Below are 28,000 nucleotides of genomic sequence, written 5' to 3'. Positions count from 1 at the left end.
CTCCTGGGTATGGAGGCCCCAGATACCCTCACGGGAAAGCGTGAGGAGCTTCTAAACACAGAGGAATTTTTAAGAGGCTCCCCTTGGCCTATAAGAAGGAGCACAATTTCTTCATGGGAAGTCCCAGCTCTGTGAGGCCTGCCCCAATCTCCTCCAGCCCGTACCCTCTTCAGATCCCAAATTCCCTGATTAGCACACAGGACCATACTCTTCTCTGAACACCCGTGCTCTTGTACGATTCAGTGCTTCTGCATTCTAGTCCGCCTGCCAGGAAGCACGGTCTCTTTTCCGGGAAGCTCCAGTTGCCCCCATGAGAGCTCAGGTCAAATGCCCTCATGGGGCATCCAACGCCTACCCTCTGCCAATGCTCTGGTTCCCAAGGGGACGAATGGACTGTTGCAGGAAGCAACTTATCTGTGTTCCCACGCCTCCCCTCTCTAGACTTGACTGCACAGTCACTTTCAGTAAGTCCTGGCCTAGAGCGTGGTCAGGAAGCTGACCCTGCAGGATGGCTGGTTGCTAACATGCTCACCACCCACCACGCCCTCCCGCCGGCCCCTCCCAGTGTGGTCCACAAGAGGGGCTGTTCTGTCACCTGCCTAGCATTTCGTCAGCCCATTCTGGCCAGGCCTGGAGACAGAGGTGGAGGTGCTCACTAAAAGCTCAGTTGTAAAATGTAGTGAGTGTTTCCTGAGAACCTACAATATCTGATGCTGCAGGGTAGGAACTATTAGGCCTGCTTCACAGAGGAGGAAACTCAAAACCAGAGCGCCCTAAATCACACAAAACCCAGGGACACCAAGCGACTAAACAGCCGAGCTAATTAGTGTCGGAGTGACACAATCCCTGAATCTAACCAAGGTGAAGGCTCCCAGGAGGCTGGCTTGGGGACAGCAATTTCACACACGAGGGACCTATTGTCTCCAAAATGATTCTTCAGCAATCCTCTGGCCAGGGCTCTAAGCAGCGAAACACCCAGGAATCAACTTTTCGGTTATAAAGCCTATTCCCTGCTAGTGCAGAGATGGACTCTTTAAGGATGAATAGGAAATCACACTGAAGGACTAGCAGCAGAGGAGAGCTGGGGTTTTACAATCACACATCTCGCAGAGACATCATAGTCATAGTGTACTTGCCCCACATTCTCCAAGTCAAGGCATAAGGACCCATCCGGTGGGCATAAGGAACAGACACAACTCCCGCTATGAGCTAAAACACTGAAGATTTGCTAAGCAGGGGGAAAGACACAGCTTTGTCAGGCTTTCAGAAATCCTGCAAAGGGCTCAAAGAACACTCCTGCCCTCCACCGTTAACACCCAGAGAATCCCAGGCGTGAGACCGCTTGCTGGAGGGAAGCCACGGAAGAAGCTGGCTAGTGCAGGGCCAGAGGCTTGGCTGGGATAAGAAACAATACACATGAAATCATCTGTGACTAGAGCATTTGAGTCGGAACAAAAGAGTCCTTCGTAGCTCATGTCGATGTTAATTGCTGAACATTACAGATAGAAAAGGACCGTCTGCCCTAAGAAACAGCAGCAAGACTGACAATTCATTCCCAGAGCTTCCGCGCACACAAAAGGGCTCGTGCGCCAGATCACGCCGGCCTCAAAGCGGTACCTGCGGCCGTGCGTTGGCCACATCCAAGTCGTGCAAGGTCACATCCTGGATGATTTCTTTCTTCTTGTGCACATCCCCCTTTGGCAAGGGGACATACTCTTCAGCTTCAAGGTCGAATTCAGTGGCGTAGGTATCACACCTGCCCTGCCTCTGCAGAAAGAAAGAAACCTGAGTGCCCGGTAAGCGGTGGCTGCCAAGTCCCCAAATGGCACAGCGCTAAGTGAGATAAAAGTCTCCATTCCCAGCCACAGGCCTGACAGCCTACTTGACAAACTCCAAGTGCACCCCACGCCCCTGCTGCCAAGAGAAGGAAGCTATCTGCTCATCACCGGGCTCCAAAAACCCAGTTGAAAAACACCCGATACTTTCTCCAAGAATCTTTCCCCCCACTCTCTTTCTTTTAACTGTATGCAATTCCTGATAAAGGGCAAATCCAGTAGATTAACTGGAGACGGAGGGAGCCGTTCAGACTCTTTTGTAGGTGGGTGATTTATCGTATGATATGAAGTATTATGCTCATCCATTAAACAGTGAGGAACACTGTACAGGACACTGAAAATCAGATATAAAAAGAATGCCAACTAATGCAGCATTCCTTTCCACATGCATATATCTTGGGAAGAAAATACCAAAGAGATAAAAGGAAGATTAAACACACTGCACACTTCAATTTGAAAATGACTACAGTTGTTCTGCTTTCTCTGCCGGTACTCCCCCTCTAAACAGGCTTTTTAGTATTTTTCGAACAGACTGTCTGTTTTAATCATGAGAAGGTTAAAGAATGAAGATAAAGGGAAAGCAAACTTTATTCAACATGGAGGGGCAACTGCTGACCTTCCCTCAGCACCCCCACCAGACGCCAGCCCCTCCCCATACCCCATACCCCCTGAAGATAGCACCCCTACCCCCCCACTCCCCATCACCTAGGCCTCCTCATGCGAACCAGGAGTGGTGTTACCTTCACGGCCCCACTGTTGGCTTCAATGTAGATCACATCTCCAGCCTCTACCCGTTCTTTCTGCAAACTTTCAAAAATGCTGGGGTCCAGCTTAAAAGAAAAAAACAAACAAACCCAAATACATTTAACTCAGGGAACTATAATACATACAGAACCTATTTCTGACATGCTGTAAGGCCCCTTTCCACAAGAGACCTGAGGTAGCTGATGACTATGGAGAAAATTTATCTATGCAGGGGTGGGGTACGTGTGTGCATCTGTGGATATGTATGTGTGTGCGTGTGGACATATGAGACAACTGTCTTTGGGGATGTGTGTCCTAGAGACAGTCGGAGAGTGAGTGCACATAAGGGGAACACAAGGAAAGACCTGTTATCTTCCTTCCTCTTACTCCTGAGGTTGCAAACTGACAAATATGGCTCTGATTGCTTTCGGGTGAGGTCCGCACTATCTGCGTGATCACAGGCCCTATGACCCCTTTTGAGATTGCGCTCCCTACTTCAGCTCCTCTCCTCCTCACCTCGGGTGGGGGTAGAACTGCCCGCATGTGAAGCACCTACTGGAACCTGCTTGCTCTTTGTGGCTGGCACTTGGTGGTCCTCTGATTTTAGACAAGGCTCTCTGAGCCTCAGTTTCCTCATGTGTACAACAGCACCCAGGTGTAAACATCCAGAGGGAAACAAAGCAAACCTTCTGATCCAAATCTCTGTCTACTCCCCAGGGCCTGCCTGCTTATACCTCCAGGAAAGGAGGGAAGCATATTTTTGACCACAGCTTTTCTTCTGGTTGTCCAAATTCAGGCTACCTTTCATGTTCAATATTCTAAAACAGCATCTTTTGTCAGGACTCAGGATTTGAACATAAGTTTCCATTAAACTTCAAGGAGAGCTGTTTTTCTCAAACTTTGTATTTATTTTATAATGTGAAAAAGACTTGGGCTTTGTCTCAAACAAAATTAGAAAGTAAAAACTCAGGACTCACTGAAAGAAACCAGACATGAAAGAACACATGCTGTATGATTCCGCTGATACTGAAATGTTCAGAACAGACAAACACATACAAACAGAGAGTGGTCAGTGGTTACAAGGCATGTGGGTGGAAATGGGTGCTACTGTCACCAGGCAGGAGGTTTCTTTCGGGGTGATGAAAATGTTCTAAAATTGAAAAAATAAAAATAAAATTAAAATAAATAAAATAAAATTGGACCATGGCGCTACCTGTACCATTCTGTAAACAGACTAAAATTCCTAGAGTTGTATGCTCAAGATGGTTGAATTTTATTTAAAATTAAAACTCAAGGGGCACCTGGGTGGCTCAGTGGTTAGGCCTCTGCCTTCGGCTCAGGTCATGATCTCAGGGTCCTGGAACCGAGCCCTGCATCAGGCTCTCTGCTCAGCAGGGAGCCTGCTTCCCCCTCTCCCTCTCTGCCTGCCTCTCTGACTACTTGTGATTTCTGTAAAATAAAAATCAATCAATCAATAAATAAATAAATAAAATTAAAACTCAAAAAGCTGTTAGAGACAGCAATCACAAGAGTAAACCCGGGGCTCTGTGTCATTGGCTGGGTAGGGCCCAGCAGCCTCCTAGAGCATGAGAACAGTGCTTGGTAAGCCCCTGATGTAAGGCCTGGCATGACTGAGGCACACAATAATGATGGCAAGTATGATCATTCTCCTTTGCAATTCAATACCTACACCAAGGATCTGAGCTCCGTTTGTCCAAATACCTTGTACATACGCTCAAAGTAGCTAGAAGTACTCATTTGGGAAGAAAAAAAAATTCGTTTTCTCCCTTAGGTTATCTTCTTGAAGAAAGTGTGCAAAGCATCCCGGTGGAGAGCTAGAATGTAAACTGCGTGCCTTACTTCAGCTCTCCTACACTGGGGAGTATTCCTTTTTTTTTCCTCAAGCATTTTAATATCGGTTAATTTCCCAAATGAATTGACTGAAGATGTAATTACTGGAAAAGCGGCAGATCCTACCAAGAAATCTAATTAATACAGAATGGGAGAGATGAGGGGGAGGTTTAAAAGAGATATTTGCAGAGGCAAGCTCCTGAGATGGAAACCCTGTTAGGAAAAAGAAAAATGACCCTCTGAAGAAGTGACATTTTTATGATCTCCATAAAGCAGTGACCAAGAAACCACCTTAAAGAATCAAAGAACCATAAAATCCATAAAAAAACATTTAAAAAGGAGAGTGAAGATGGAGAAATTATATAGCCAGTCTACCACAGTTCGCAGAGGGGCAAACGGAGGCCCAGAGAACTCAACGGACTCCCAAAGGTTCCCCAGCAAGTTGGAGGGTGGACAGCATAATGGCTGGGACTCGGACAGTCCGCTCTGCCACTTAACCAGCTGTGCAAGCCTAGGATAAGCGCTTAACCTCCTGATGAGGCCTCGGTTCCTTCATCTGGAACATGAGGGAAATTACACACACAGCACACATACATGTAGAAAGCTAGACATGACAACAGACTAAATATCTGTTAAAGCACTTAGCCTGGGCCTGGCACACCCAGCAAATAAGAGCTGAGATGCTATTATAATTACTATGATATTGTTTATTATAAATAAGGCAAAGCCTAGGGGTGCCTGGGTGGTTCAGTGGGTTGAGCCTCTGCCTTCGGCTCGGGTCATGATCTCAGAGTTCTGGGATCGAGCCCCACATTGGGCTCTTTGCTCAACAGGAAGCCTGCATCCCCCCCACCCCCCGCCTGCCTCTCTGCCTACTTGTGATCTCTGTCCGTCAAATAAATAAATAAAATCTTTTTAAAAATAAATAAATAAATAGATAAGGCAAAGCCTACAATCCCAATTGTGGCGTTTCTCTAACTGAAGGCTCTCACAATAACATCAAGAGTTACCACTTCTCAGATAACTAGACGCTACCCCAAAGCTACAACTTCTATATCCTTCTAAGAACACTACAAGATAGGCAATCATTATCCCCACTTAATGGATAAAGAAACTATTGCTCAGAGATTAAGTCACCTGCCAAAAGCCACACTGGTGTCAGCAGCACAGCCTGGTATCCCTTTCAGACTTTGCTGCACACTCCAAACCACACTCCTCCCCTCACTGGGCGCCCCTATACCCAAGGCTGACAGGACAAGTGTCTGAGGAGGGTGATGGAGGACCTCTCACACCGCCACCACCAGGGCTTCTCCACAAAGCTCTGGCTGAGCAGAGTCAACTGAGGCCACTAAAGTTTCTAGGCCCTGACACATAAAAGGAACTGCAGTCAGAATTCTGTGTTTGGTCTCTTGGGATGTCCATCCGACATCTGTTCTACAACTCTTACCAGATGACTCAATGCTGCTTCTTTCTGTGAGCATGAACATTAATCCGCAGGTTCAGAGACAGAGCCAGGGCCTTTGATACATGGTCAGATTATGGAATACAGGATGGCAAAAGGTAGACAAGACTAGCCACACAGCTCACGTTTTAACTTACTGCATCCTAGGAGTCAATGAGAAAAGTAAGAGCTATCCTGACTGGGTCTTCTTGTGTACTCACCCTGTTCTAGGTAGTGCTTAATACATGTAACATCCCCAAACAGCCCTCTGACGTATGATCACCCAGACCATACAGAGAAAAGTGAGACACAGAGAGGTTACATCACTTGAACAAGGCCACACAGTGCCAAGAGATTCTGAGGCAAGACAAGAGTCCACACACAGGTACTCACTTTCAACTGCTTGGTTCCTTTGGCTGTTTTAAGTCCTATGATCACATGGCTAATGGTTTTGCCGTACCCTCCCATGGGGTTCTCTGTCTCACATGGAGTCAGCTCTGTGACTTCACCTTCATAAACCTCCTTGGTCTCCTTTATCCGCAGCCCTGGAAGAGATGGCAGGTGAGCCCTGGTGAAGCACAATTCTCTCTCACATATTCACATTCTCTCTCCTTACTCAATAGCCTTTTTAGCCACAAAACTTCCATGTCACCAAGACACCAGCCTTACTAATGCCCACTCAAGGATATCCCTCTGGGGAGAAAAACACTGCAGACATAAACGTAACCTGGAGGAGCTCTTCAGAATGTGGAAAAAAATGTATTTCAACTTTCCAAAAGGACTTTCTAGGTTCAAATCTAGAACTACAGAGACAAGCTAGCATTCTCAAATGCTCAAATCCTTGTTTCTGACATCAGCTACACTTCCACAGGGATGAAATTCAGCTTTAGTCTTTAACCCAGTCTCTGAACCCAAACCCTTCTACTCCACTAGAGCAGTGGCCTTCTATGCCCTCGTTTCCTGACAATTTTGACTCTCGAAAAAAATTTAAAACCAATGGAGTAACTACCCACATCCTTGCAACACAATCAGGCCTAAGCTAGGTATAGTTAGAGGTCCGTGCCAACAGCAAGTGATATGTGACCTGCCCGGTGCCCCAGGCCTTTGGCTGACCCTCAGGGCACACCCAAAGAAAGACCCAGTTTGTCATTCCATATTTGCAATGGGTTGGTTGTTTTACAAGTTTTCCAAGGCCACAATTTCCAAAGCAAACCCTCAATAATAAAGCACAATTTTCAGATTAGAATATTAACAGCAAAGGCAAATGTCTCTCCTTGTTCTAAACATCAAGAACATTAGCTGTTCAATAAATGTTGTCAGACAAACTAAGAACTATTAGAAAATTGATTTTTTTAAACTTTTTTTAATTTATTCTTCGGGGGTGGAAAGAGAGAGAGAGAGAGAGAGAGAGCGTGCACAAGCAGGCAGAGAGGCAGGCAGAGGCGGAGAGGGAAGCAGGATCCCTGCTGAGCAAGGAGCCCCATGCAGGACTCGACCCCAGAATCCTGGGATCATGACCTGAGCCGAAGGCAGTGGCTTAACTGACTAAGCCACCCAGGAGTCCCAGGAAATTAATTTTTAGAACAAGATCTCAGTGCCTTTTTATGAAATGTTTTCACTGCCTGAAGTACTTCCCTCCATTTTGGCTTTGCCAACTCCCCAGTTCAAATACCTACTCCTTTCTTTCTTTCTTTCTTTCTTTGACAGAGAGAGAAAGCACAAGCAGAGGGAGCAGCAGGCAGAGGGAGAGCGAGAAGCAGTGGGGCTTGATCCCATGACCCCAGAATCATGACCTGAGCCAAAGGCAGACACTTAAAAGACTGTGCCACCCAGGCGCCCCCAAATACCTACTCCTTCTAGAAAGCCTGCCTGACACACCTTCTTCTTTACCCTCCAGATGACTCCCATGGCAACCTGTGCCTCCTACCCAGCACTCATACATGGGACTGCTGGCACTCAGGAAACCCGACTCTCGCTCTGCTAGACTGTCAACAACAGCCACACATGTAATTGAATGAATGGAGGAAGTTACTTGAGGGGGTGGGAGGTGTCATCAGGCAGAACATCTAGCACCCAAGAAATATGTCTACAGATACTTCCGCACATCCTCTGTAATGAGCTCTCTAAGAAGGCTGCCAGGTGATGCAACAGCCCAGGTCCACCATAACACCCCCAACCCTAAAACCAAGGTCTAGTCTGGATCAAACCTATCTGACTCCTCCAAAGTAAACACAGGCATGTCCCTGCTCACTGGTGCAGAGGGACAGGGAGGAGTGACTGGAGGGGACACATGAAGCTTCGGGAGTGCTTTTTTTAAGGAGCTTCTCAAGTTCTAAAGTGTCTCTTGATCTCAGTGCTGGTTACATGAGTGTGTTGACTTTATGAAAACTCATTGAGCTAAACATCTATGACTGTGGTTTTGTGTGTGTGTGTGTACACACCCATACGTATATATTACACTTTAATAATATGCTAAAATAACAAAAAGAAGATTGGGTTTGTCTAACAAAGCAATGATAATTAACAGTAAGTAAAGGTTTCCTTACAACAAGTAAACAAATGTATACCACTGAACACCGCTTCTCCGAAAACACATGTGCACACAGAAGCTCTCCCAAATTCCCAAAGTCTCGGTGTCAAGGGACACAAAATGCTTTTCTCCAAAACCACAGAAGTATTTCAGGTAAGTTAGCCAATAAATCTGTTTTCCAAGGATTCTACATCAAAAGAAAATCATTTTCTTTTTTAAAAAATATTTTTATTTATTTATTTGACAGCGAGAGAGAGCAGAAGCAGGCAGAGCAGCAGGCAGAGGGAGAGGGAGAAGCAGGCTTCCCTCTGAGCAGGGAGCCCAAGACGCAGGGCTCGATCCCAGGACCCTGGGATCATGACCTGAGCCGAAGGCCAAGGCTTAACTCGCTGAGCCACCCAGGCGCCCCAAGAAAATAATTTTCAATCACTGTACTTGCCATCAACCCAGAGGCAAGGAGGGAAACATCCTTGAGTCAAACTAGTTGAAGATGCATCCAGAAGGAGTCCCTACATTTAAGGAAAGCTGCAGGCCACACCAGGAGGCGCACACTATAAACCTCTAACTGTGGCGGCCTGCACAAGCGGCCTTCCCACCCATTCTACAGAGGGCACACGCGTCACTGCCTCATTTCATCCTACACTGGAATCGTGAGGACGAGAGGAGGGGCCAGGACATCCCAACCCAGCCCTGTGAAAACAACCAGAGTCAGCACTCCTATGTCCTTTTACAGATTTGACAGAGGGAGGTCAGCTCTAAGAGATGGAGTCAAGGGTCCTTTCCTCCCTCATGGTAGACCCCAGACTAGAGTCCAAGTCTTTGGCTCTGAGACCAGCTTCTTCCCACCAGGCCACACCACATCACACCACACCACAGGGCCCGAGTGGTTGACAACCTTTCCCACAACACTTGGCTCTGTCCTTTCCCCTTCAGGTAACATGTGCCCACTGACCTCAGGAGGCCCTTTCTGCCAGTCCCTGGGTGTGAGCCTAGTCTCCATCTAATTTATGCTTTGCCCAAAGGAAAAAACAGAAATGTAAGGGAAACCCATAGTTAAAAATATATAAAGACACATATCAACCAAGCTATCATACAAACCCTTATTTGTATCCTGATTCAAATAATAATTAAAAATTAAAAAAAAAAACCACACTAACACGGGACAACTGGAAATCTGAATACTAAGTAGGAATTTGATGACATCAAGGAATATATTGTTCATTTTTTCTAGGCATTGACAGTGGTACAGTGGGGTTTTCTGTAAGTCCTCATTTTGTAGAGATGCATGGGGAAATATTTATGGATGAAAAAGGTTTGCAATTAACTTCAAAGGATCTGGGAGGGGAATGATGGGGGCTATAGATCACTCAAGATTAAGTATGAGCTGAAGCCTGGTGATGGGACCAGGAGGGAAGGTCATCACTTGACTCCTTTTTGTACATTTGAGACTTACCAAACTAAAAGAAAAAAGCAATGAAATACTGTTCTACAACCTACAGTTAAAAGCTAACCATGTGAGCTTGTGAGGATATAGAAGAGCAGGAAGGTTTCCACTGCAAATAGAGGTGTAAACTGATACAAATACTTTAGACACAAGATGGTATCATCTCCTAAAGTTGAAAACATGGATACCTTATATTCCTGGAACTCCGCCCCTTAAGGTATATATGCATCAGGTATGGGCATGCTATGTGCAGCAATCCTGATGAATCTCACACACCATCCCACAGACCACCTAGTACCCAAGTATTTTGGAAAAGTTATTTTATGGAAAAGAAGTCAAGCACAGAATATATACACCTATACCTCCTGATTACATATATGAGGTTCAGAAACAGGCATGACTACTATAATGTTAGAAGCAAGACAGTCATTAATTTGGAAAAGGAAGGACAGAGATTGGGGGTGGACACAAAGGGTACTTGGGGTATTGGCAATTCTCTTTCTTGAATGGGTGCTGACTGCAGGGGTTTTCAGTTTATGATAATTCACTGAGCTATCTACACTTATGATCCACGCACTTTTTTGTTATGTACACACAAAATGACCAAGTCACTTTAAAAAAGAAAAATTTAAGTAATACTAGTGAGACCTGGCAAAGGAGGAACACTGATGGCTCGCATTTAGAAAACAGTATTCTACAGCTCAGCTGGAGTCTACATCATGGTTCTCTCACCCTCCAGCATCACGACAGGCCTCTACAATTCTTCAGGCCCTGGCTGGACGTGGACCATTTGCCTCTGAATCTCAGGGGTTGGGACTGCCATCATCATTCATTTCAAGCTCCCCCAGTGATTCTAATGTCCAGCCACAGCTGTAAATCACTCATTTTAGGAGTAAAGAACTCCATCCTACACACAATGTAGGGCCGTAAACTGCTTCTGATGACAGGTGGCCCAGATAGGGTTCAGGTGTGCTCACCACCAAGCCACCTCTGTTCCGATATGGAAACAGCCCAATGGCACAAAGAAACAAGGCCAACGGTGTCTGACACTCTCGATCACTTCCCACTTTTAAACGTGCTTGTTATCTTATTACTGGGTCGGTTACCTTCTTTCCCCAGAAACCCAACCAGGACAAAGGCTCTGAGATGTTAAAGTTAAGGAGACGTTCTGCTCTACCTTCAATCTGATAGCCTACAAATGGAAGTTTTGGAATGGCCCCAAAAGAGAGGCTATTTCATTCCTGCCTTTCCAAGTTCTTAGTTCCTAAACATCAAGACAAAAATTTCTGAAACCTACATGAATATATCAGAAGACTGTGACATACTCAGGAAATTTTATACTTTTAAAATGAACTTTGATTTTTTTTTTAATCAAAACTTTTATATCCCACAGAGATAAATGCCTTCCAATGGAATGCTCCCTCTATTTCCTGTTAATGACCATGACATGAAATTCCTTGAGTGGGGAAGAAAGGCATTCCCATCTCTCACTAGTCCCCGTATTTGTTTAGAAGTCGCTGTGTGCTGACAAGCAGGCAGGGGATGTGGTTGACGGACAATGAAAGCAGCTGTTAGCCAGGGCAGGGGCCGAGCTGGCGCTATCTCTGGCAACGGCAACACAAATGACACAGGTTTCATCTGCTGGCTCAGGTTTCTAAATCCCTGACAGGGACCTTCATCACGTCAAGGAAACAGCACAGACTCCTTGCTTTTTATTTCTGGTCAGCTTACTGCTTCCTCCCCACCCCTCTGCCAACTTCACAGGAATTCAAAGGCAGAGGAAGATGGGCAGGGTTCCTTTTTGAAGACAGTCAATGGCCTGCCTTTTTATTCTGTGGCAGGATCAAGAAATTCTCTTTACCTCACTGCCATCAAAAGAACTGCACTGCCCCCTCCCCTCAAAAATCGCGGATCACAAAGCAGATGCCCAGGAAATGTACCTCTATTTTTTCCAATTTAAAAGCATTAAAGTTACTTTTAAGTGACCTAAACACATGCACTTATGTAAAGGTCAGTTTTGTCAGATTGTTGATGTCAGAAAAATACTTTTCAGTAAATAAAAATACATTTTAGATGTACTCTGATAATTGAGTCAGTTCTAGTATCTTACAGTTTATCTCATGAACTAGTAGTTGAACAAAATCTTTAGCACATGTTCATGGATTTTTTTTGTTTTTTAAGATTTTATTTATTTATTTGACAGAGAGACACAGCGAGAGAGGGAACACAAGCAGAGGGAGCGGGAGAAGGAGAAGTAGGCTTCCCGCCCAGCAGGGAGCCTGATGCGGGGCTCGATTCCACCCTGGGATCATGACACGATCATGATAAGATCATGGTAAGCCAAAGGCAGACACTTCACCACTGAGCCACCCAGGTGCCCTGCTCACGAGTTTTTAAAAAGGACTCAGAAAGATTTTAAATCCTGAAAAGGGTCTTGCGAGCCATGTCCACTGTTACTGCATATATGATGCAAGTTCAAAGACAGTAGGACACGTTAAGAACACTGGCTGAACCTCACAAACATGAACACTGCTCAAAAAGCTACACCTGCAGTAGGTTCCATTTAGATAAAAGGTAAGGGGCAAAATTCAGCCCAACTGCCATTACGCACTGACGCACACAGAAGTGTAAACACACAGTTGTGGCACCCGCGGGCTAGCGTGGGAGAGGTGAGGGGCTATGGCCAGCCAGGGCCTGGCAACAGCTGCGTGCTGGCCCTGCTCTGTACCACGAGCTGACTGGTGACTGTGTTTACCTCATAATTAATTGTTAAACTACATGTGTGCTGCACCTACTTTTCTATATGTACATGGTATTTCAGTTTAAAACAGCCACCAAAACAAAAAAAAACAAAAAACAAAAAAATGCAGTGTTTCCAGTAACAAAGATTTCCAGCAAGGAATATTTTGGTTTAAAAAACCCCGTATCTACATAACACAAAGCTTAGCCTCCAGACATGGCTCACAATCCCTCTAGCTTAGAACAAGAGCCCCACACTGGGGTGCTTGCAGGGACCCAGTGAATGTCCAGGAGCAGCACAGACCCCCCCGCTCTGCCAAGGAGCACCTCTCAGCCCCAACCTGGCTCAGCCCCAACCTGGCTATCACTCACTGTGTGGGAATGAACGCTTCTCTCCAAAAGCCAGAAAGGAGGATTTTATAGGACATTCCCCAACTTCTAAACACTGGCAACTAACTCCAACTCAGTGGGGCGCCTGGGTGGCTCAGTCCTTAGGTGTCTACCTTCAGCTCAGGTCATGATCCCAGGGTCCTGGGTTTGAGCCCCGAATTGGGTTCCCTGCTCAGCAGGGGGCCTCACTCTCCCTCTCCCGCTTCCCTGCTCACGCTCTCTCTCTGTGTCAAATAAATAAATAAATAAAATCTCCAAAAAATTTTTTTAAAAAATAAAAGCCCTGTGTAAACCAAAGTATATCTATTACCAGACACACACTGAGGGCTATCTTTAGCTAAAGGCTTCTGTTTTCTACCAGCTTTATAGTCCATCCCCTTTTCTCATTCGGAAAAACTTTACTAAGCATTCACTCTGTGCCAGGAACTGGGGCTGCAGTGGATATTCTATCCACGGCAGAGATTTAATAAATACCCAATCTGCTCCTCTCCATTCTTTCCCACCCCCCAACATGGCCACCTCTCTTTCTTACACACCATCTAATCCTTCAGGAAATTCTGTCAGCTCTACATCCTACTACATCCAGAATCTGACCACTTCTTATCACCTTTGCCATCACCACCCTGGCCCAAGGCCCCACCATCTGCTCAGACTCCTCACAGTCTCCCTGCTACCCGCCTCACTCTCCTCACTGTCCACTTTTCCATCCTCCAGCCAGCGGGATTCTTGGACAACCGAAACTACTCTCCAACTGCTTTTCCTTTCACTCAGTGAAAAATGCAAAGCCCTAATCATGGCCTCAGGCCCTACATGATCGTACCCCTGACCTAGACTTTAGCATTCTCAAGGCAAGGATTGTGGGCTAGACAAATCTACTCTTTCTTACTTTCCTCATTTCCTCGAAGTTTTCTAACAATTTTCCTTCTTAAGAATGTTTACCTTGGGGGCACCTGGCTGGCTCAGTTGGTGAAGTGTTTGCCTTCAGCTCAGGTCATGACTAGGGTCCTAGTATTGAGCCCCGAGTCAGACTCCCTGCTCAGCAGGAAGTCTGCTGCTCCCCCTACCCACCTCTCAACTTGTGTTCTCTCTCTCACACTTTCTCTCAAATAACTAAAATCTTAAAAAAAAAAAAAAAAAAAAAAAAAGACTGTTTACCTTGTTTTGACAACCAAAGGGCCTGGAAAACTGTACAGGCACTCTGACAAGTGTCCATAACCCATGACTCAGCAACTGTATCCTAAAGACAGACGCCCACGTATGCAGACAAACATCACGTAGTTTCTGATATCTTAGAAGGAATAAGCTATTTCTACATAGATATGAGGGAAGCTGGGATTTTCCCAGAGCTAGTCCAACAAAAATGGGGCAAGGAGACTGACCCAGGCATCATGGCTGACAAGAAGTAAATATTTGGGAAAGGCCATTTTTTTTTCCACAGCAGATCTTCATAGCATGGACTCCAGAACCAGACACAGGATCAGACTGTAGTCCTGCTACTTACTAGGTGGGTGACTGTAGACAAGTCATTTAACTTCTTGAAACTCTGTTTCATCAGATGCAAAATGAGTCAGAGAGCTTTCTCTTGGGGAACAAAAGGCTATAATCAATGTTGGAGGGGCCTGGCATATAACAAGCACTTGATATGGTTGCCCCCAGCCCCACGAGGGTGGCACCATAAGCCTGAAATCTCTGCCTGTCCCCACATGGTTTCTGCGCTCTCTGACAGGCCACAATTCTGGCTCGATATCCAGGATCAGGGGCATTCCAGCATCACGACACACAAAGCTTTTGGCTTAAGTCCAAGCCTTTTCAGTGGACAGTCATCTCTAAAAGCATAAGGCTGCCAGGAAAATCTGACTTGTTTTCTAAAAAATCACTTCACAGCCACATGTATTTTGGCAGGTGAGAAACCCCAGCCCCAAGCCAGGGCCCACATTTGCCAACTGCTAAAGTGCTTCAGTTAGAAAAGTTGGGTACTTGTTTGGCTTGCAAAGATAACACTAATGGTGCCAAAAGAAAAATGGTAGTACAACAAATAAAAGTCATAAAGGCATTCATACAACAAAGCGGCTTCAGAGCACTGGGCAAGTGAGAACTCTTGCCACAGACGCCAATACTCACCAATGGCTCTGCGGAAGTTCTCCATCAGCACCTCCGTCTTCTTGATCTCCGTGGAGTAAACTTCACTTCCCACCATCGGGCAGAAAGGGACCTTACTACCCAGCTCCTGAGCAATAGCCAGAGCTAGAGCTGTCTACAGAAAAAGTGGAAATGCACTTGTTTTACATTCTTGAAAATAGAATAATTCAGAAACATATGCTATTAAAAAATATGAACCAGGAAAAACTGAAAATCTAGTCCTAATTGTAACATCACTTGATGTGTTTCACACAATAAATGCTGAAAGACTTCTGTGGACAGGCAATTTATAACCCAAATGGCATCTTTAATGATCCCTGTAATTACAACAGTTAACACTCACTGACACTTATAGCGTGGCCCCAACTCTAAGTACTTCACGTGACCCTCTACTCACCCTACGAAGTAGACACTAAGCTCTCCCCACTTTACAAATGAGGAAACGGAGGCATGGGAGAGATTAAATAACACATCCTGGGAACCATAATCTAGAAAATGGCAGACTGGGAACTTGAAGTCTGGCAGTAGGTTCTAGAGATTATGTTCCCGTCGTAATCCGTAGTCTTCTAAAACATCTTCCTCAGTATCAAAACAGGGCCCTGTCCTAATTGCTCCGAACACTACTCCAGGGTGGTTTTTATAGGCACAGGACACCAATCTCCAGCCCATCAGAAAACCACTAATCAAAGAATGAATCACATGGCATTCACTTTGTATTAAGTGGTCCACACACGGTGAAGGATGACATGGGAGCTAAGTTCTAAAGTTATGAGCTGGTCCTAGGTTACACTTGAACATGCCCTTGTAAACTACAAACTGATTTTTAGTCAGAGAGCTACAGTTGGCAGATGCTAAACACAAGCAGACTTAAGAGTTCCATGGTCATGTATCGAGTATGAAAATCCAAATTGTTAGAGCTCGTACAGGACAGGGAAATGCCACAGTGTCTGAAAGCCTATTTTCATCTTTGCTCAACTTTGTGTTCTGTGTCTCTCTCTGCCAAATAAATAGATTAATAATCTTTAAAAAAAAAAAAGGAAAGGAAAAAAAAGCATTAGCAGGCAGGGCAAAAACTGGGTTGTAGTCCTCATTCTGCAACTAATTTTCATGATGACCCTGGGTACATGGCAAATCTCTGGTGCTCTGATTTCCCCACCTGCCAAATCGAAGTCCTAGCTTAAGTCATGTAAGTCCCCAATCAGTTGCCCACAGCCTGGTTCTGTTTCACCCTGCTGAGTCTCATACGTGTTTTTAAACTCAATTTGTTGCCCGGTTTTTAATGTTGGGAAATTTCACATAAAAATCCAGGTATTTGCTTCTTTTGAGGAATGAGGTCTGGCCACAGTGAGCACTCATTACCATGTCGTGGCACCTGGTGTGGGCCTCTGGAACAGCTGCCACCTTGGGTGAGGGCAGGAGACTCTGGCCTCTCTCGTGCTTGTACTCAGGCACTTCCCTCACCCCCATGACCTGAGGGGGCATCTGAGTTTGTGCCCTTGAGGCCGACACCTCTAAAACTGTTATTCTCTGGGATTCTAAAAGCAAAGAGAAAGCCTCTGGAGCGTGACAGGGTACAGTGTGAGAAGCAGACTCTAGTACCACATCTACCTTCTATCCAAACCCACCACCTTCCTAGCTGCTCCTCTCTCACCCAGGTTATCTCCACAGGCCCTGCCTCCACACCTTCAACTGTGAACTTCGAAGACAGAAACTATATCTAGTTCAATGGCATCCCCCCCATCCTCCACCTAATACAGAAGAGATGATCAGTATCCTCCCACTAAAGTAAGACAACTACTTGGTTAAGAAGTGCTTCAGATGGGGTGCCTGGGTGGCTCAGTGGGTTAAGCCGCTGCCTTCGGCTCAGGTCATGATCTCAGGGTCCTGGGATCGAGTCCCACATCGGGCTCTCTGCTCAGCAGGGGGCCTGCTTCCCTCTCTCTCTGCCTGCCTCTCCATCTACTTGTGATCTCTGTCAAATAAATAAATAATCTTAAAAAAAAAAAAAAAAAGAAGTGCTTCAGGTGTGTCTAGTTTCTTCCATTTAATGGTTCCCAGAAGGTAGGTATACAATATAGCTACTACACCCACATCTGTGCTAGATGGTGCTTGATCACATGCATGAGGTCTCACTGAATCCTCCCAACTAGCCTATGAACTTGATGATCTAGTATTTGATATTGTATTTGATATCTGATATTGTATTTGATAGATTTAGAAAATGAAACACACAAACAACTCTCCCAAGGTCAGTTACCAAGCAGCAAAGCCAAGATGCAAACCCCACGCCCCAAGACACAATTTCTTTGTGAGCACCCCTACGTAAGTGGCAAGTGGCACACAAAAAAGAGCCTGTTGCCAAAAGAAGTCTGAAGAAACCTATTTTCAATCTGATCTGAACTTCTCCTTTCTCCAGGGCCCAAATATAAAGCCCCATTATTAATAACGTGAGGTCCTCAAGAGTGGATTTTCCATACGAACCATATATTTGCAGCTCTAGAACAAGCACATTTCTGCCTGCCACTTAGTTAAGCTGCCTGAACCATGGGTCCCATAGTGCACTGTAAAGTAGGAGAGTTACCACACACCTTCATACACATGGAAAGGGACTATAGTGCTGAGAACTTCTCTTATTTCCTAGAAGGAAAATGCTACAATATTACAAAAGGAACAAAGGGATTGGGAGGGAGACAAACCATAAGTGACTCTTAATCTCACAAAACAAACTGAGGGTTGCTGGGGGGAGGGGGGCTGGGAGAAGGAGGGTGGGGTTATGGACATTGGAGAGGGTATGTGCTATGGTGAGTGCTGTGAAGTGTGTAAACCTGGCGATTCACAGACCTGAACCCCTGGGGATAAAAATATATTATGTATTTACAAAAAATAAATAAAAAATGAGAAAAAAAAGGAACAAAGGGGGCACCTGGGAACTCAGTTAAGCCTCAAACTCTTGATTTTGGCTCAGGTCATGATCTCAGGGTCATGAGATCAAGCCCAAAATCTGCTTGTCCCTTTCCCTCTGCCCCTCCCCAGTGCTTGCACTAACACATGTGCTCTTGCTCTTTCTCTCTCTCAAATAAATAAATGAAAGGAATGAAGAATTTATGCTACCAGGAATATGACACATCAGAAAGAGCCACGGAAAATCCTTCCTGTTACAAAACACCGAGAAATAAAGAAATAATAATAAAAAATCCAGAGTAGTAAACTACTGTCACCTGGAAAGTTCAGAAGGTTTGACAGACAGGAGAAGCTTCAGCAAGATATAGTGGTAAGAGAAATCCTGAATAAAACGGAGGCCCGAAGGACCATGCATGACTAGAGAAGTGGAGCCGTAACAAAAAATACCCTGACGTACAAGGTATAAACTTATCTGTCCTGCCATGGCTCTGGGTGAGAAGTAAAGTCTCCACAGCATGCCTTCTTTCTTTCTTTCTGTTTTTTTTTTTTAAAGATTTTATTTATTTATTTGACAGACAGAGATCACAAGTAGGCAGAGAGGCAGGCAGAGAGAAAGGTGGAGGCAGGCTCCGCGCTGAGCAGAGAGCCCGATGCAGGGCTCAATCCCAGGACCCTGGGATCATGACCTGAGCTGAAGGCAGAGGCTTAACCCACTGAGCCACCCAGGCGCCCCCACAGCATGCTTTCAAACCACCTTCAGATTACTCTTTACATGGCTAACCAAAAACCCATGCCACAAAATTCACTGCAAGTGCCCTGGGTAGGGCAGTCGGGCCCCTTACAAGCACTCTCAAAAGAAGCCTCACAGACTTGATCAGCCAAACATGAGCTCATAAGCAAGCAGACAGAGAGTACAGAAAAAAATGAAGACACTGAGTCATGAACAAGGAACAAGAGGTTATCAAAAACAGCCAGATTTGGGCGCCTGGGTGGCTCAGTTGGTTGAGCGACTGCTCAGGTCATGATCCCGGACTTCCAGGATCAAGTCCCACATTGGGCTCCCAGCTCTTTGGGGAGTCTGCTTCTCCCTCTGATCTTCTACTCTCTCATGCTCTCTCTCACTCATTCTCTCTCAAATAAAATAAATAAAATTTAAAAAAAAAAAAAAAGCCAGATTTTTTTTTTTTAAATCCCTATTTTACAGGAAAAAAAATTTCAAACTTAAGAGAGGGATGTTCCTTTTTTACCAAAAACAAAACCAAAAGCAAGCTAATACATGTGGAAAGACAGATTTGGAAAATCACCGTTTAGCAACCAGCTATGTGGTAACTAATATAGCAATAACCATGAGGCAGGGCTACACCCTTACAGTGAAAGGATATTCACAACATCTCAGTGTGTCACTTCTGATTACTAACTAATTACAAAGGGAACCATGACCTTCACAGCAGAACTTGGCCTCTGGCCCGCCTGTCCTATCAGCTCCTGCTGGGATGCAGTGGGATACAACATCACCAGTGCAGGGTTCCATTAAGTGTTTAAAGTTTCCTACTGATGAAACAATCAGACAATCACTGTAGACCAGCTGTAGGACCTTCTTACAAAAGAACTGTCCTGGACTCTTCAAAACTGCCGATGTCAAAAAAGAAAACAAAATGAAGAAAGGCCAGGAAGGGTAACTGCTTAGTTAAAAAGAGACTAAAGACACAATTATATTCTGAATTTAAAAATATAAAAAATGAAACAACCCCAACCTGGAATGACTTGGGAGAAATTTTAATATACACTAGGCATCAGCTAATAATGTTAGCAACATTAAATTTTCTTAGGCGGACACTAGTACTTTGGTGTCATAGGAGAATGTCTTTGCACTGACTTTCACATGGTTCAGAAATAGCAAAAATGCAAATGTTACAAAATATTTACAATTACTTATTTACATGTGGGGTATAAAAGGGATCATCATCCCATTCTTCCAACTCTGTTTAGGTTTCAAATTTTTCAAAATGAAAAAAAGAAGAATATTCAATGGGATGAATTAAACAGCAGCTTAGTTATAGCCTACAAAACAATTAGACTGGAACAAAGGTCTAAAGAAATTGCTCAGAATGCAGCAGAGCCAGAAAGAGAGAAAATATGAAAAAGAGGCTGAAAGACAAAGAAGACAAAATAAGGCGCTCTGGCCCAGGGTTTCCCAATATTGGCACCACTGGAGCTTTGTGCTGGATAATTCCTTCCTGTAAGGTCCGTCCTGCACACTGCACAGTGTTTGGCAGCACTTGTGGCCTCCACCCATGAGATGCCAACTGCAGTCCCTGCCTAACCAGCTTCTGACAACCAATACTCTCTTTAGACCTGGCCAATGTCCCTTACAGGGGCAAAACTGCCTTGGGTTGAGAACCTCTGTAATCAGACATCATCTGACCGGAGTTCCAGAAGAGCTCAAAGAGAAGGAAAGGCAATGTCTAAAAGAGGTGAAACTGTAATAGTACTGCACTCCACAGTGAAGAGGCATCAAGAGACACATCTCATTGTGAGATACCAAACCCAAAAATGTCTCAAAAACAGCCAGAAAGACAAAATCTTCAAAAGTAGACTTTCAGGGCACCTGGCTGGCTCAGTGGGTTAAGCCTCTGCCTTCAGCTCAGGTCATGATCTCAGGGTCCTGGGATTGAGCCCCGCATCAGGCTCTCTGCTTGGCAGGGAGCCTGCTTTCCCCCCTCTCTCTCTGCCTGCCTCTCTGCCTACTTGTGATCTCTGTTTGTCAAATAAATAAATAAAACCTTAAAAAAAAAAAGTAGACTTTCAAAAGCAAAAAGAAAGCCAACAGGTAGCAGGCATCAAGAGAATACAGAATACAAGAGAAAACAGCTCTCCAAAAAATTATATATCCAACATAAAGATCTTTCAAAACAAGGGCAATAGGGACGCCTGGGTGGTTTAGTCATTGAGCGTCTGCCTTCAGCTCAGGTCATGATCCCGGGATCCTGGGATGGAGCCCCGAATTGGGCTCCCTGCTCAGCAGGAAGCCTGCTTCTCCTTCTCCCACTCCTCCTGCTTGTATTCCCTCTCTCGCTGTCTCTCTCTATCAAATAAATAAATAAAATCTTTAAAAAACAAAACAAAACAAAAAAACAAGGGCAACAAAATACTTAGAAACCTGAGCTGGTCACCAACAAACTTCTAGAAGCAATTTCTAAATGATGTACTTTAAGAAGAAGAATGGAGGGAGAGGGAAGGTCTAAGATATAAGGAACAGTAAGCAAATAAATGGTAAATACATTGAACAACCAGATGTTGCCTGCAGCAAGATCATTAAAGCTCGCATTTACATGGCACTTTTTTTTTTAAACATTTTTTTAAAAAGATTTTATTTATTTATTTGACAGAGAAAGAGACCACAGGTAGGCAGAGAGAGAGAGAGGAAGGGAAGCAGGCTCCCTGTTGATCAGAGAGCCCAATGTGGGGCTCAATCCCAGGACCCTGAGATCATGACCTGAGCCGAAGGCAGAGGCTTTAACCCACTGAGCCACCCAGGCACCCCTTACATGGCACTTTAAAAGCTCCTCACAAATACAGCACTTCCTCCTCTATTATAAGAAACCAGTATAAGATATACCATCAACTCAATTACATGATTTCAAAGTGATAATTCAAGTCATTATCTTACAACTGACCGGTATCACCGCCGTCTGAAATGAGGCGCATGCTCCTTCAGTAAAGGTGAAGATACCTCCCTCGGGTCCCCACGGCAAGTCAACACCAGAGCTGGAATCTAAAGCTTATGTCTTTACAAACACAATCCCAAGCTCCCACATTCCCACAAGTGGCCCTGTTGAGGAAAATGTAGGACTCAGACTGGGGGCTCTGGTCCATTTCATGTACCTGCCCAGTCCTCTCACAGACCCCAACAAGCCTACTGTCTCCTCTGCCTGGAAGTCCGATATCTCCCCTGCAAAGCCAAACTCTCTCCCAACCCTGCAGGGCAAATGTCAAGTCTCGATCCTTCCTGCTTTACCAGGCCTCAGGACCACCTCTGGCTCACATCCAGCTGCATTTAAGACATTAAATATATAATCGTATATTTATTATGATTACATATTAAAAAGTATAGGTCAGTATCTCACAGCTTAGTGGTCAATTGAAGTATTTTGTGCTCTCATGGTTTATTCTCTCTGCCCTGGACACTGGAAGTCCCTTAAAGATAAAAAGCATCTAATTCCTTTCTTCTTTCTTTTTTCACCATTCCTCACAGAACCTTCAAAAAAATGGTCACTGACTGATTTTCTTTCCCCCACAAGTAAGATGTCATCCCCAAGATTTAATGAAGTCCTAGGCCAACAGAAATTTATTTCCAAGGCAAAGGAGACTAGAAAGAGATAAAGGACAAATTCTAGACACAATGGAGGCCCCTCCAAGGACTTCATCCTCTCTTCTTTGGAGGTCAGCCAGGATAATTTGAATTTTAGGAGCATGGATTTTAGATACTCAATTGTATTACTGCACATTAGATTTTCAAACATACATATAACCAATTTAGCTAAACAAAGACTAGTTAAGACATGAATTCAATTTGGCTTAAACATTAAGATCATTCTCTTGGGTAGATTTGAAAAATGAAAGAAAATGAGTACCTTGCCAGTTCCAGGAGGTCCTGCCAACAAGACAGCTCTTCCAGCCATTTTCTTGCTTTTGATTAATTCTACTATCACACCACATGCCTAGACACCACAATGGAAAGAAATAATAAATCAGTATTAAAATGTTTCACATGGGGATAAAGTCCAGTTTCTGGTCCAAACAATTCACATATATTCAGCCAACACGGAACGCCACAACACTGCAGGGATTGTTCTAGGTATTGGGAGCGGTGGAGGGTGACAGAAAAGCAAGCCTTGTGGTCTTGGAGCTTGTGGCCTAGTGGAAGGGACACACACAAAAACATGGTAGATCACTACTGTAGGATGCCTGGGTGGCTCAGTGGTTTAAGCCACTGCCTTCAGCTCAGGTCATGATCTCAGGGTCCTGGGATCGGGTCCCGAGTCGGGCTCTCTGCTCAGCAGGGAGCCTGCTTCCTCCTCACTCTCTGCCTGCCTCTGTGCCTACTCATGATCTGTCAAATAAATAAATAAAATCTTAAAAAAAAAAAAAAAAAAAAAGGGCGGGGTGGGGGGTGGTAATGATCTGGGAAGGCCTCTCTGAGGACTCTGTATTTGATATATGAAGCTCTGGGCAAAGGGGAGGCAGTGTTCCAGACAAAGGAAACAGCAAAATCAAAATGCAGGAATGAGCCTGGCATATCCAAGGGACAGAAAGGTTGCAGTGACCAAAGCATAAGTAAAAGGAGAATGGGAAGATGAGGTTCAACAGGCAGGCAGGGGCCAGGACTCACAACAGGATTTTAGTACTTAACGAAGTTTGGATTTTAATCTACATGTAATAGGAAGTCACTGAAATGGTCTTGGGCTCTGCATCCCATGCTGATTTCTTTTTAAAAGACCTTGATGGTGCTATGTAGAGAATGGTTGGTAGGGGTACTAAAGGGAGCAGTGATTTCTAGCCTGGGAGCCAAGGATAGGACTCCAGGGGCCCACACACATCCCGAGATTGGGAATAAAACTGAAAACAAAACTGTGTACATATGTTCCAGGGAGGAGACTCACAGCTTTCACCAGAGTCCTAAATTAACCCATTAAGGGTTAAGAATCACAGCATACAGTACTAGTTGGCCATCAGTTAATTCCCAGAATGTTGCAAAGCAAATGCTGCACTGAGGTTAAACTGAGAGCACCCTAAGATTAATCAACTGTCTTTCAAATCCTCAAGAGTAAATTACTTGGGGCACCTGGGTGGCTCAGTCGTTAAGTGTCTGCCTTTAGCTCCTGTCTGCCTTTAGGTCCTGGGATGGAGCTCAGCACTGGATTCCCTGCTCAGCAGGAAGCTGCTTCTCCCTTTCCCACTCTCCTGCTTGTGTTCTTTCTCTCTTTCTGTCAAATAAATAAAACCTTTAAAAAAAAACTTTTTTAAGTAAATTACATGATGATTTGTTGTTAAACCTTAAGTTCATACTAATTCTGGATACTATTAAGCCATTTACAGCATGTACATACATATACATATAGATATATAAATACATGTGTGTATAAGTGCAAATTCCACAAATGGGTTACTGATTTTTATATATTTTAGAATATTTAACTTTATACAAAGAAGGCTGGGAGTCACACTTACTAAACACATATCCCAGGACTACAAGGTTTCTTACATTGACTTAATAACCTAATATATGACTTAGGGCACGCCAGAGCTCTTCTCTCTGGAGGAGAAGTACCTTGGTCCCACACTTCCACAGCCATTCCAAAAATGTGGGTTTAAAGAATACATGTGGACGGGCTGTATTCCATTTTGGGCTCAGTTGGAAAAGCACAGTGCCCTGAAGAAAGGCCACAAGCTATTTTTCAGCTGCTGCATTTCTAAGAAGAAATAGGCTACCCACTATGGTCTTTCCCTAGAGCACTGTGATATTATAATCCTCAGCATTCTTGGGGAAGAAAGTTTCCAAAGCATGGATGTGTGCTCTTACTGAAACACTAGGACCTCTTCCATTTACTCTCTCTCAATTTAAGCACCAAATTCTTTCCAGTGAGATATGTTCAGTGAATTCTAAAATTTAAAAAGAACTGGAAAGGCCTTTAACTAGTCTAACTCTCTTCATTTTTCAGATGAGAAGATATTAAAAACCAGGGAGACTGCTGATATGACAAGAGTCATGCCAGGACCCAGAAGCTGCAGCGGGATGCCTATTAATTCAATAAATAAATAAATACTGAGCCCTGATAATGAGTAAGATTTGGTGTATATAATAATACTTCATCAACTCTCTTGTCAGGAAGCTCATATTCATAAGGAGGCGTAAAGCGTCATCTCAGACGTTAAGAGCACGGATACTAGAGGGGGCCTGGGTGGCTCAGTCAGTTAAGCATCTGCTCTCTGCTCAGGTCATGATCCTGGGGTCCTGGGATGGAGTCCTGCATCAGGCTCCCTACTTAGCAGGGTGTCTGCTTCTCCCTTGCCCTCTGCTCTGCTCCCCTACTCATGATTTCGCTAATAAATAAGTAAAATCTTAAAAAAAAAAAAAAAAAAAAAAGAGAGAGAGAGAAAGAAAGAAAAAGAGCATAGATTTTGGAATCAGACAGGCTTGGTTTTAAATTCTGTCTCTACCACTACCCTCTGAATGACCTGAATGATCTACCTACCTAACCTGTGTGAATCAAATCTCCTCCTCTGAAAACAGTTTGTAATAGTGGCACACATTAAGGGCTTAAGGGTAAAGTGTACCACTGTCTGCAACTTACTTTGAAATCCAAAAGTAGATTGATGGATAAATGAACAGATGGAGGATAAACCTACAGAGTAAAATGTTCATTGTAGTATTTACGCCCATTGGTATTCACTATACAAGTCTTTTTCTTTCTTAACATCTGAAAGGAGGCAGAGTCAAGTAGGCCACAGTTATCAGGGTGGAGGTGAAAACTGAACAACGGAAATAAAGCTGCCTGGTATATAGCAAACATTCAGCCAGTGTTAACTATTTTCAGTAACATGTCCTCAGTAAGCAGAAGCTGGCAAAGAGAAGTTTCAAAGTCCCCCTGACCCAGTCAATGTTTCCATTTTTTTAAAGATGATGCTCAAAATAGAAACCAGAGGCTTTTCTTTGACCCTTTCTTCTAGCCAAATGGCTATAGTCTTAAGCTGGTGTTAAGTGCAGATGTCTGTAGCTACTAAACCGCGGCAAGGCCAAGGGGCATGGATCTCACCTTAGAGCACAGAAGGCTAAAATGTGGCTGTAATATCATAGGGAGAGCACTGATTTGAGAGCCAGCAATACCTGTGGATACAAATCCCAGCGCCATCATTACTAAACTGAGTGGCAAATGGGTAGGTGCAGTGACCTCAAGTGGGAACCCTCAATTTTTTCATCTGCAATAAAATAATACAAAGAGTTTGAATGGTTTCATGGTTATAATGTAGGCAAAATGACTTGGCATCATTGCCACTTAAGACAAGTTGATTTGATTGGAACGGTCCAAAAGGACGCTGCAGCATGGTTGAAGCAGACTGCTCTTCTCCCTAATTCTCATTTCCCTCCATCTGCCCCCAAGCCCTGTGAACCAAAGTGAGATTTCTAAGGTTGATCACTTCCCTACTTTAAAATCCCCATGGCTTCCCGCTGCAAAAGAAATCCAAATTCCTTACATTGTCCGACAAGGTCCTGCGGGAACTGACTTCCACCAAAATGTAATAATTATTTTATTTACCGGCTAAACGTTTGTCGTCTCAAACCACACTAAAATGTAAGCTCCAAGAGAGCAAGGACCTTAACTAACTTCTTCCCAGCTTATTGCTGCGTCACGAGGAGAGCAAGGCGCAGAGGAGGGGACTCAACAGCGATGCTGTCAGGAAGGTGAACCGCCCGCGCGGGGTCATCACCGGTACTCCTGGGACTCCCCTTCTCCCGATCCCAGCGCGGACCTCCCTCGCCGTCCTCCGCCCCATAATCCATTCTCACCGCCCTCAGGAAAGGTCGGCGGGACATCCAAGCGCGCGCCCCGCCCTGAGCCCCCACTTCAGCGGCCTCTCAACTCCCGGGCCCGCCACACCTCTCGCGCGTTCTCCTGGCCCACGAGCCCCGAGGCCGCTTGCTTGGCCAGGCCGCTCTCGTCCAGCCCCAGCCCCTTTACGTGGCTGTGGGAGGCGATGCGCTGCGTCTTCGTGGTGCTCTTCACCTCCTCAATCTTCATCTTGCAGACGCCGGGAGCCAAAACCAGCGTGGAATACCGCGAGCAAGCACCACACGCCCCGCACCTGGGTTACCATGCGGCTGTTACTAGGGCGGTTTGTCAAGGCCCGCCTTACTCGGCTATCCATTGGCGAGAGCGGGAACGCCTCCGCTCTCCATTGGCTCTTGGCTGTGCCCATCGAGGCTGCCGGTAGGGCTCCGCCCACCCACTTCCGGCTGTGTCTCGGGGTTGGCTTCCCCCGCAGCCAGCACTTCCTACTCTGGTCCTAAGGTGAGAAGAGAAGGGATCTTATTCGGGCTTTGATAGTGCGGCAGTGAAGTGGGGTCCTGGAGTCGGGTCCCTAATCCTGCCATCCTGTCATCGCATTTGAACGTCATACCCTTCAGCTCAAGTTATTACCTCCGATTTGGAGATGAAGAAAACAAGTTTAGAGCTTAAGTTTTGACTTTTGCTTCCTTAACAGTTTTCTGACTCCTATGCCTTTGCCTCCGTCGGGAGGCCCCGCTGTCAACCAACCCCTCCCACCCTGGCTCTGCCCGGGATCCTCCCTGGAACTGTCTTCTTCAGCTTCTCCTGGTCTCCGTCCTCTCCCTTTATTTAAATAATGTTGACAGTGAATATCATGTGTCCAAAACTCTACCTCCTTGTGAGGTAGTCCAACTCCTTGCTCTTTCATCTCTAGTTCTTGACTCCACTTTTCTCCACTCCAAGCTTGACCATCTCAGCTATGTGTTTCTCAACCCTCTTCTGCTTCTTCTTTGGTTTGGCTTCTTTTACACTTGACCTTTGAACGCAGAAGCCCAGGTCAAGCCTACCCCTGCCTTCGCTGCTGCCTCCTGAAGGCAGAATAAAGAACTCAGTAATGAACTCTCACATGTGTGATCAAGGGTACAAAGACCATTCAGTGGGTCAATGGGAAAGGACAGTCTCTTCCACAAACTGTGCTGGGAAAACTGGATATCCATGTGCAAAACAAAGAAGTTGGCCCCTTATCTTACAAAATATACAAAAAATTAACTCAAAATAGAGCCCAAATCTGCTCTAAGGAATTTAACCTATAAAACTCTTAGAAGAGGCACACCTGGCAGCACAGTCAGTTAAGTATCTGCCTTTAGCTTGTGTCATGGTCCCAGGGTGTTGGGATCGAGCCTGGAGTTGGGCTCTCTGCTCAGCGGGAAGCCTGTT

General features: G+C 45.0%; 1 protein-coding gene across 1 annotated transcript in view; it reads right to left on the bottom strand.

Moving 5' to 3' along the window:
- The window catches only part of RUVBL1 (RuvB like AAA ATPase 1), a 44,229-nt gene extending 17,315 nt beyond the window's left edge, over nt 1-26,914 (bottom strand). The window contains exons 1-6 of the mRNA XM_059161908.1: nt 26,675-26,914; nt 22,649-22,735; nt 15,096-15,228; nt 6,265-6,416; nt 2,576-2,665; nt 1,618-1,767 (exon numbers count right to left, since the gene is read on the bottom strand). Coding sequence (XP_059017891.1) covers nt 1,618-1,767; nt 2,576-2,665; nt 6,265-6,416; nt 15,096-15,228; nt 22,649-22,735; nt 26,675-26,815 — 753 coding nt within the window. The 5' untranslated portion in view covers nt 26,816-26,914. The remainder of the gene's footprint in view (nt 1-1,617; nt 1,768-2,575; nt 2,666-6,264; nt 6,417-15,095; nt 15,229-22,648; nt 22,736-26,674) is intronic.
- Nucleotides 26,915-28,000: the final 1,086 nt, after the last annotated feature.

This window comes from Mustela lutreola, chromosome 2, assembly GCF_030435805.1.
Source record: "Mustela lutreola isolate mMusLut2 chromosome 2, mMusLut2.pri, whole genome shotgun sequence".
NCBI classification, from domain to species: domain Eukaryota; kingdom Metazoa; phylum Chordata; class Mammalia; order Carnivora; family Mustelidae; genus Mustela; species Mustela lutreola.
The sequence above is the reverse complement of the archived record's forward strand: the minus strand, read 5'-3'. Positions and strand labels throughout refer to the sequence as shown.